We start from the raw sequence: 11,240 nt of genomic DNA on the forward strand, positions 1-11,240 counted from the left end.
AGCAGGGGCGCTTTTTACCCCAAATACCATACTTTTACATATTCTTTCATTATTTAAAAACTGTTGCTTTAATTATCTTAAACAAAACTAAAAATTGTTAAGAAGACCTCGGTCTCAAAATATATGCATTAATTTTAGCGATTCTCATTTGCTACTTAAATCTACAACATTTTATAAACATAAAATATTAGATCAAGTAAGCACAGAATCAACTTTGCTGCTGCACGTGATCGCCTCAAGGATCAGACAAATTTGCACGTGCATCTTGAAAAGCGGATGCTTTGGAAAGTGCTACGCTACGTTTTTGTGCCATCTAGTGGTTTAGATGAAAATAATATCAAAGGCGCCTTTAGCCCCATGTGCAATAGAAATATAAAAAGCCTGCATGCTCAAAATGTAACTTATGTGATAGTCTGTCATTACATTTTTGTGTTTTTGGAGCCTAGGTCTGCTGACTTTTTTCTGTTTTTGAAAAACATTTTTAACGTTTTTTCTTTATAAAATAATATAAGAAGTTGGGAAGTTTAAATTATAACTCACTAAATTCATTAAACTCAAACTAAATATTTTTGTTGGAAAATGATGCATATGATTTAAATTATTGCTGATTCGTTTGTAGTTTTCATAATTAACGCATTCTTACTGATGATTTTGAGCCTTCAAGTGCTCGAAAATCAGTACAGAAAATCTGGAAAAAGTCTGTCTGGCTCTCTCAAACAGACACACATGCACTGATTAAACGGCCAGTGCTGATTAGTAAATCTTTAGAGGTTCATAACGAGTCTTTGAGGAAGAGTTAATGAAGTAAAAAGCAGGTCACAGGCTGGTCAATGGTTAAATCTCATCAAACGCCTTCCATTGTGAGACACTGCAGTTCATATTAAACAATTAACCCTGTAAAGCCTGACATATCAAATAACAGTCAGAAAATTCCTTTTTTTTTTAATGGAACAAAATCTTGGAGCTCACACTCGAGGAGTTAAAAACGCTATTTCATTTTATGAGCAAAAATACGGAATTTGATGCAGATGCTGATATTTCTATATCCAAAAAGATGAAATTCTGATAAATATATAGTTCAGTCATGAAACTCTTGATGGCACATTCTTACGGGGTGTTAACGTAACTGCTGATATTCAGAGAGTTAAACGACTTGGCACAAGCTGATTGGTTCATGCTGCATATGCAGCCAATGAGCTTACTGTCTTGCATTTATATGGCTGGGTAGCATTCACTTGAGATTCCTGCAGCGCGCTTTCAGAGTTCTCTGAAACCCTCCACCTTCCCCAGCTCCACCTGTATAGATCTGCTACGGGGTTATTTTATATGCTATTTGTGCAGCAGCAGCATGTCTTAAATACTCATGGCACCGTATCGCCATATGCATTGGCAGTAGCAAGTTCCTGTACTTGCTTGCCGGAGCGCGGAGCGAGGAACGAGGAGACGTGGAGAACATTAACAAGGAGAATTTAATGAAATCAAGGGAACCAGGAAAACACACGTAGCTTAGGAGGTTGACATTCACATACAGACATTCACATTACCGGACGACCAAACTTAGAACAGGGCTCACTATAAATACACAGGACTAAAGGATGGGATGACTGGGATGACGTGGAACTAATGAAAAAATAAACATAATTAGAACAGGAACAGGAAGAACCAAATAAGGGATATAAGGGATGGGGGAACAAAACATACACAAAACACGGAACAGAGTCTAACAATTAGAGGATCAAGGGTTTTTTTTATAAATAAAAAGAAAACCATTAGATAGAACAGAAATAGAATGGAGAACGCTAGTGTTAGAGGGTCAAGGTTTTTTAATTGAATAAAAGAAAAGTATAGAATAGAAATAGAATAGAGTGTGGTAGTGCTAGTGTTTTTGTTTGTTTGTTTTTTAATAAATAAAAGAAGACCGGTAGATTTAATATAAATAGAATTGACAGTACAAGTGTTAGAGGGTCAAGTTTTTTTAATAAATAAAAGAAAACAAGTAGATAGAACAGAAATAGAATAGAGAACGCTATACTTGTGAGTCAAGGTTTAGTTTAATAAATAAAAAGAAAAGTAGACATAAAAGAAATAGAATAGAGTGATAGTGTTAGAGAGAAACAAGTAGATACAATAGAAATAGAACAGAGAGTGTTAGTGTTAAAAGGGTTTTTGTTTTTTAATAAATATAAGAAAATAAGTAGATAGAACAGAATTAGAATAGAGAACGCTACTGTTAGAGGGTCACGGTTTTTAATAAATAAAAAGAAATGTAGACATAATAGAAATAGAATAGAGAGTGTTAAAGGGTTTTTCTTGTTTTTAAATATAAAAAACAAGTAGGTAGAATAGAAATAGAACAGAGAGTGTTAGTGTTAGAGGGGTTTTGTTTTTTAATAAATAAAAGAAAACAAGTAGATAAAATAGAAATAGATTAGAGAATGCTAGTGCTAGTGGGTCAAGGTTTATTTTAATAAATAAAAAGAAAAGTAGACATAATCGAAATAGAATAGACAGTGTTAGTATTAGAGAGTTTATGAAACCCTCCACCTTCCCCAGCTCCACCTGTATAGATCTGCTACGGGGTTATTTTATATGCTATTTGTGCAGCAGCAGTATGTCTTAAATACTCACGGCACGGTATCGCCATATGCATTGGCAGTAGCAAGTTCCTGTACTTGCTTGCAGCAGCAGCAATAATCTACAACTACAGCAATAACCAACCGCAGCAGCAATTCAGCAGCAGCGTAGCAGATCTGTTCCGCCAAGACCAAATACATTAACATTGTCATATCCATCACCATGCTAAAATGTTCCGAGAGTTGTCATGATTGAATTCTGGTAATGTAAATCAATGAGATCTTTATAACAGTATAGCAGACTACTTACATAAAAAGCAAAAAAAAAAAATAAAATAAAAAAATACCAGGGCTCACTATAAATACACAGGACTAAAGGATGGGATGACGAGACACACCTGGAACTAATGAAAAAATAAACATAATTAGAACAGGAACAGGAAGAACCAAATAAGGGATGGAAACACATGGGGAACAAAACATACACAAAACACGGAACAGAGTCTAACAATTAGAGGATCAAGGGTTTTTTTTATAAATAAAAAGAAAACCATTAGATAGAACAGAAATAGAATGGAGAACGCTAGTGTTAGAGGGTCAAGGTTTTTTAATTGAATAAAAGAAAAGTATAGAATAGAAATAGAATAGAGTGTGGTAGTGCTAGTGTTTTTGTTTGTTTGTTTTTTAATAAATAAAAGAAGACCGGTAGATTTAATATAAATAGAATTGACAGTACAAGTGTTAGAGGGTCAAGTTTTTTTAATAAATAAAAGAAAACAAGTAGATAGAACAGAAATAGAATAGAGAACGCTATACTAGTGGGTCAAGGTTTAGTTTAATAAATAAAAAGAAAAGTAGACATAAAAGAAATAGAATAGAGTGATAGTGTTAGAGAGAAACAAGTAGATACAATAGAAATAGAACAGAGAGTGTTAGTGTTAAAAGGGTTTTTGTTTTTTAATAAATATAAGAAAATAAGTAGATAGAACAGAATTAGAATAGAGAACGCTACTGTTAGAGGGTCACGGTTTTTAATAAATAAAAAGAAATGTAGACATAATAGAAATAGAATAGAGAGTGTTAAAGGGTTTTTCTTGTTTTTAAATATAAAAAACAAGTAGGTAGAATAGAAATAGAACAGAGAGTGTTAGTGTTAGAGGGGTTTTGTTTTTTAATAAATAAAAGAAAACAAGTAGATAAAATAGAAATAGATTAGAGAATGCTAGTGCTAGTGGGTCAAGGTTTATTTTAATAAATAAAAAGAAAAGTAGACATAATCGAAATAGAATAGACAGTGTTAGTATTAGAGAGTTTATGGGAGTTTTTTTTAATAAATGAAAGAAAACAAGTAGATTGAATAGAAATAGAATAGAGAATGCTAGTGATAGAGGGTTAAGTGTAGATGGAAGAGATGTGTCTTTAGCTGTTTCTTGAAGATGGCTAAAGACTCAGCTGTTTGGATCGAGTATCGTTATGAACTACACATGATCTCAACATGCTATCCACATTACTTCTATACCTCTGTTCTCTTAGTGTATGACAACTATTGACTTTCTAAACAATTTTAAGCAGAAACATCTGAGGCAAAGCTACTAGAATGAAACATAACTACGTCTCCTGAGCTACTAAAGAGCAGCCTTTGAGTAATAAAATGCTCCTCTGGGAATCTCACGCAGGTGTAAAATGAAGTGTCAGACACGCCCAAAACAGATAGAAGAACTACAGACAGCAGAATATGAAAATATAGAGCGCAAAAAAGCCCTGAAAACCTCTGTTGTCCTGTTTGTCCTTGAATGAAGAGAGTATGATGTATCTGTGTCTCACTCTCATTACACTTGTCAGTCTGAAAGTCTGCCTGTCTTCCTGTATGGAGGAGAAGACGCAACCCGATCCCTCTACACAGACTGGCTACTCCATCCACCCAGCGGACCCACAGTACAGATTAACCCAATCCTTCAGGTTTCTTATTCTCTTCACTGGAAAACTCAGAGGTTGGGAACACGGAGACGATCTTAAAGGGACAGTACACCCTTAATGTGGATTCGGACGGCAATTAAATTACAACACGACCTTGGTGTTTGTCAAAAAACAGTAGGTAATTCGGCCGGGGATTTTTACAAGGGTGGTGAGAGATAAAAACCGACACTCTGGATTCGGACAGCAATTCAATCCCCGACTACCCCCTGTAAATGGTGAAAATCACTTACGTCCCCATGAGAAACAATTACCGTCCGAATAGGGCTATAGTCAGTATGTTGTAGACCCATCAAAATAAAGTGTTAAAAGATATTAAGCAGACAGTTTACTAATACTCTAATGACTGCTAGTTGACATGTAGTTGTAACGTTACTTACTGTTAGCAGAATGTCTAAAGTGGACTATCAAAATAAAGTGTTATCGAAACTCCTAACAGTAAATATTAAACTTCAGCATGTTATTTATGTTTGACAGCATGCAACACGCTATCAGCAACTCTAAACACCTTTGTGACTGTATAGGAAAACCCTCATATAACTCAAAACACCTTAGCAACTGCATAGCAACACCCTCACATAACTCAAAACAACCCAGAAACCGCATAGCAACACATTAACAGCCCAAAACACATTGGCGACTGCATAGCAACACCCTCACATAACTCAACTCAAAACACCCTAGCAACTGCATAGCAATACGCTAACAACCCAAAACACCTGGGCAACTGCATAGCAATACCCTCACATAACTCTCGGGGAAAAAAACTAGCAACTGCATAGCAACACGCTAACAACCCAAAACACCTTGGCAACTGCATAGCAAAACCCTCACACAACTCAACTCAAAACAACCTAGCAACTTGGCAACCGCATAGCAACACCCTCACATAACTTAACTCAACACCCTAGCAAGTGCACAGCAACACATTAACAACCCAAAAAACCTTGGCAACTACATAGCAACACCCTCACATAACTCAACTCAAAACACCCTAGCAACCTGCATAGCAACACGCTAACAACCCAAAACACCTTGGCAACTGCATAGCAAAACCCTCACACAACTCAACTCAAAACAACCTAGCAACTTGGCAACCGCATAGCAACACCCTCACATAACTTAACTCAACACCCTAGCAAGTGCACAGCAACACATTAACAACCCAAAAAACCTTGGCAACTACATAGCAACACCCTCACATAACTCAACTCAAAACACCCTAGCAACTGCATAGCAATACGCTAACAACCCAAAACACCTTAGCAACTGCATAGCAACACCCTCACATAATTCAACTCAAAAAACCCTAGCAACTGCATAGCAATACGCTAACAACCCAAAACACCTTGGCAACTGCATAGCAAAACCCTCACATAGCAACATGCTCATAACTCAAAACACCCTAGCAACCAAGTTAATTGAAATAAAGCAGAAATTAAATAAAATATAAATATTAAATAAAGAATTTAAACTAAACAAAAAATTTAAATGTTGCCTTAAAATGTTTAGGTTGAAGCACTAATATTTACACCAAATTTAACTAAAACTAAAACCAAAATAAAAATAAATTAAACCTAAATAGTAATAATATGACAAAAAATTGAAGTAAAATGAAAACTGAAAATATAAAAAGCTCGAAATATTAAAAACTATTATAGTATATACAGTACCTACCACTAAAATAACATAGATTTTGACACTTTCAATCAGCACACACACTCTCAGCAAACATACTGTTAGTCTTCCTTTAACACACATCCAACTAAGCGCTCAATTTAGCTTAATGTTACTGGCAGAGGTGACCCGTCTGAGCTTAATGAGGCAGCGACAGGTGCAGCTTCCTGCTGAAGTGCAGGTCATTTCCTGTTGAAGTTGACGAACACAAGGTCACAAAGCGTTCTGAGCACCAAAACACCAGAGGTGTAAAGTATTGGAGTAAATGTAATTAGTTACTGTACTTAAGTATCTTTTTTACTCAAGTTGTTTTGGAATTGGTGACTTGTAACGTGTAGTGGAGTAATTTTCACTGTAAGGTATCTGTACTTTTACTCAAGTATGGTTTTTAGGTACTCTTTACACCTCTGCAAAACACACACAAACATGCATTCACTTAGCCATTGTCATAATAACAAAACACTGTAAATCAGACTCAGATGGTTTGCTGGTCTTACACACACAGCAATTTTCACATGATCAGTCCAGTCTGCTGGCTGCTTTTAAAGAGATTTTCAAAGCTAGACCAACTTAATATTGGCATGACCAGGCTGGGAGACCATCTTAAACCATCTATAACCACCTTTAAATGGATAGTGCACCCAAAAATGAAAAATTGGTGTTGAACTGGACTGGAACTGGAACACCTGAATGAGTTAATTCATCATTGGATCATATACGCTAGTATTTTGGCTCATTTCGAGCCCAGTTTCTTGCACAGACCAATTGTTTTCTTTCATAAGATCTCAATATATCGTCAGGAGCCACGGGTATTCATTTTGTGTTTCTTGATATAATTTTTTTATTCTCAACTACCTGTACGGGCAGCTGCTGACTTGCATTTTATGAATTACCAAGGACAACAGTTTCAGCTAAAAATCTCCTTTACTGTTCTACTGAAGATAAAATGTCATCTACATCTTGGATGGCCTGAGGGTGAGTAAATTAACGGCAAATTTTCATTTTTCGGTGAACTATCCCTTTAAGAAGTTTGCTTATATTATAGCCTCAGTACAGACAATGTGTAATGGCTTACAGATTAAGCATAGCCAAAAATTGCCGCATATACTGTAGTATTCAAACAAATAAATAAACATTACTTGCTTCAATCATATGAATCATTTTTAAATTTGAGGGCATCCATGAAAGAAGGTCTCCAAAGTATAGCCAAGTAAACACAGAAATTCACTCCCTCAGGCATGCACACACACACTTGTTAGTATGCTTGTTAGTATGCATGTGCACATCCTCACTAACCAAAACACGCACATGCACGCACAGGTTGAGAGGGCATGTATGAGCTCAATGACCTCGTGACACCCGCTGTGATTGCCTGTGGTCACTCTTCTGGGTGGAATAAAGTCAAAGATCACGTACAGTTGTGGCTGAGGATATCTGGCTGAATTACGATTGCTTGTACGTGTGAGATCTGCCGGCATGTTCAATTAAGTATTTGGCTTCTGGTGGCGTAAATGGGAAATGGCTCTTTCACTTTGAAACACCTTTCAGGTCACTCAAGGTTGTTCCAATCAGCGCTGCCATTTAAAATCTGATCAGCGGTCGTGAGGCTGAAATTACAGGTCACTGTTTTCAGCCTTAAACTGGAGAAAACCCTTTTGAGTCCTCACATGGCGTCACCGGAAACACGCTGAACGTGTGTGATATCAAACACTTACAAAACTAAGTAAACTACATTTAATGAGGAAAATGTTGCTAGGATGTTCTGTGTGGTTGCAAATGGTGTTGCTATGCGGTTTCCAAAAGGTTTCCAACATGTTGATCGGTGGTTGCTATACAGTTATTAGGGTGTATGTAGGCGGTAGTTAAGTGTTCTGAGTTCTTTGTAGTGCTTTGCAGCTGCTAGGATGCTCTGGATTGTTGCCACAGTGTTGCTATGTGGTTGCCAAGGTACTGCAAGTGGTTTTCAGCATGTTGCTTGCTGGTTGGTACTGCATGTGGTTGCTAGGGCATTGCTATGCCGTTTCTAAGGTATTCCAATTTTTTTTCAGCATGTTGCTCGGTGGTTGCTACAGTATGTGGTTGCTAGGGAGTTGCTATACGGTTTCTAAGGTATTCTAAGTGGTCTTTACCATGTTGCTTGCTGGTTGCTACTGTATGTGTTTGCTATGGCATTGCTATGCTGTTTCTAAGGTATTCTAAGTGGTTTTCAGCACATTGCTTGGTGGTTGCTACAGTATGTTGTTGCTAGGGTGTTGCTATGCAGTTTATAAGGCATTCTGAGTGGTGTTAAGCATGTTGCTTGGTGGTTGCTACAGTATGTGGTTGCTAGGGAGTTGCTATGTGGTTTTTAAGGTATTCAATATTTGCTCTTCATGCTATTAAGTGAAGATCTACTTTAAAGATACATTGAACAGCAGCGCGATTTGCTAAAGCAGCATATGCAGTCGGTTTTGACCACAAAAGATGAGGTAAGCTGATTGGATATCATGTATTTGACCGTTGAAGGCACTCCCTTTTACCTGTTTTTACATTAGAAGTGGCATTTTGCTTGTCAGAAATACATGTTCGGTTTTAATGTTACTTTAAGTTGGGGAAGAATTAAATGAATGCCAAAACTCAGAATTTTGTTCGCGTACCCCCTCCGTCATCTCACGTACCCCAGTTTGAGAACCACTGTTCTAAGTGGTCTTCAGCATGTTGCTTGGTTGTCACTAGAGTATGTGGTTGTTAGGGTGTTGCTGTGTGGTATTGTAAGTGGTTTTCAGCACATTGCTTGGTGTTTGTTCAGTATGCGGTTGATAGGGTATTCTGGGTGGTTGCTAGACCATTGCTAGGCGTTCTCTGTAGTGTTTAGCAAGTTGCTAGGGAGTTGCTAAGATGTTGTGGGTAGTCGTTAGAGCATTGTTATGCACATGCAACGTTTGTTCAACGCATTATAAACGTTCTGCCCCATTGTACAAACAAATGCATGTACATGAATGTCTTAAATGTGTGTGCGTAACTCACCAGCTTGCGTTGACACCATCCACAGACGCCGCAGAGAGCTACCAGCCAAACACCACACACGGTTACCGCCAACGACACCAGCAGCACGCTCAAAGAGACGGAGCCTGTGAAACACAAACACAATGTTAATATCCAAGCATAGGGGGAACAGTCTGACATTTACTCTGACGAGAACGCTAAGAGTTTATGAAGCCTCTGAAGTCCTAAAGATGGATCGATATTTTTCACGATGGGAACAAATGTGACTGGAGAACAAAATCAGAAAGGGAGAAAAAGACAATTGGAGGGGGAAAGAGGGACAGAGATTAGATTTTTAGATCTCAAATATGAGATACACTAAGCCCAAAAACATACTGTATCAATATCGAACACTTACAAATGCAAGATCAAGATGCAAAACACAACTAATGTAGATTTGTATTATATCTATCTGTAACCAGGGCGTTGCTATGCAGATGCAAAGGTGTTCTGAGTGGATTTCAACATGCAGCTTGGTGGTTGCTACAATATGTGGTTGCTAGGGAGTTGCTATGTGGTTTCTAATGTATTCCAAGTGGCTTTCAGCATGTTGCTTGGTGGTAGCTACAGCTAGAGAGTTGCTATGCGGTCTCTAGTGTATTCTAAGTGGTCTTCAGCGCGGTTGATACAGTGTGTTGTTGCTAGGGCATTGCTATACGGTTTCTAAGGTATTCTAAGTGGTCTTTACCATGTTGCTTGGTGGATGCTACAGTACGTTGTTGCTAAGGAGTTGCTATGTAGTATTTTAAGTGGTTTTCAGCACATTGCTTAGTGGTTGCTACAGTATGTGGTTGCTAGGGAGTTGCTATGCAGTTTCTAATGTATTGTAAGTGGTTTTCAGCATGTTGCTTGGTGGTAGCTACAGTATGTGGTTGCTAGGGCATTGCTAGGCGGTTTCTAAGGTATTTCAAGTGGTTTTCATCATGTTGCTTGGTGGTTAGTACAGTATGTGGTTGCTAGGGTATTGCTATGAGGTTTTTAAGGTATTCTAAGGTATGGTTCTAACGATTCTAAGTCGCTAGAGAATGTGGTTGGTAGGGTGTTGCTGTGTGGTATTTTAAGTGGTTTTTAGCACATTGCTTGGTGTTTGTTACAGTATGCGGTTGATAGGGTATTCTGGGTGGTTGCTAGACCACTGCTACTTGGTGTTCTGTGTAGTGTGTAGCATGTTGCTATGAAGTTGCTAAGGTGTTGTGGGTAGTCACTAGGGTGTTGCTATGCAGTTACTAGGGTGTTCTAGGTAGGCTGCAGTAGGGTAGTAGTTGGGCGTTGGGAAGTCACCAGGGCTTTTTTCTATGTGGTTTCCAAGGCATTACTATGCAGTTGCCGAGGTGTTCTGAGTGTTTTCATCATGTTGCTCTGTGGTTACTAAGGTGTTCTTGGTAGTGTGCACTTTAGTGGTATTTAAGGTGTTCTAAATGGATTTTACTGTGTTGCTCTTCAAACTGCAGTAAATGAGCTGAGAGAGAAAACTGGCATTCAACAGTTTAAGCTAATGACTGCAGTCAGACATTTCGTAACACAACAACAACACATAAAACCGATATGTAGCTAAAAGAGTCTGCATACACATGCTTACATAGACTATAGATTGTGTTTCGATTGACAATGACACACGAAATGCAGCTTGCTAAGCTAGAAGTGCCTGCGATAGGATACATAATGGCAAAGGAAACAGTAGGTTTAACATGCATGTAGTAGATCAGTGCTGAGGGCCACAGATGTGAGACATATAGAGAGACAGACAGAACTGAAAAAGACAGAGAGAGACAGGAAAGAAACCTGACAAAATATGATGAATGGACACATCTGTTGATGGAGGTGTAGGGAGGAGATGGAGGGATGGATGGATGGTTGAGGGGAGGGAGGGACGGGAGTAAAGAGTGATAAACGTTTAAGATTGATCTCTCCTGTGAACTGAAGGGACAAAGCGTGATGCACTTATGCAGTCAGTGTGTGTGTGTGTGTGTGTGTGGGGGTCCGTATAATACA

At 38.1% G+C, this 11,240-nt stretch overlaps 1 protein-coding gene across 1 annotated transcript in view; it reads right to left on the bottom strand.

Annotated features, from left to right (window-relative positions):
• The window catches only part of LOC107732274 (synaptotagmin-7-like), a 146,850-nt gene that overhangs the window by 58,882 nt on the left and 76,728 nt on the right, over positions 1-11,240 (bottom strand). Inside the window, exon 2 of the mRNA XM_016543547.1 lies at positions 9,231-9,334. Within this exon, the coding sequence (XP_016399033.1) occupies positions 9,231-9,334 (104 nt within the window). The remainder of the gene's footprint in view (positions 1-9,230; positions 9,335-11,240) is intronic.

Source organism: Sinocyclocheilus rhinocerous, unplaced genomic scaffold (genome assembly GCF_001515625.1).
Source record: "Sinocyclocheilus rhinocerous isolate Xijiao unplaced genomic scaffold, SAMN03320098_v1.1 scaffold38, whole genome shotgun sequence".
In the NCBI taxonomy this organism is placed as follows: domain Eukaryota; kingdom Metazoa; phylum Chordata; class Actinopteri; order Cypriniformes; family Cyprinidae; genus Sinocyclocheilus; species Sinocyclocheilus rhinocerous.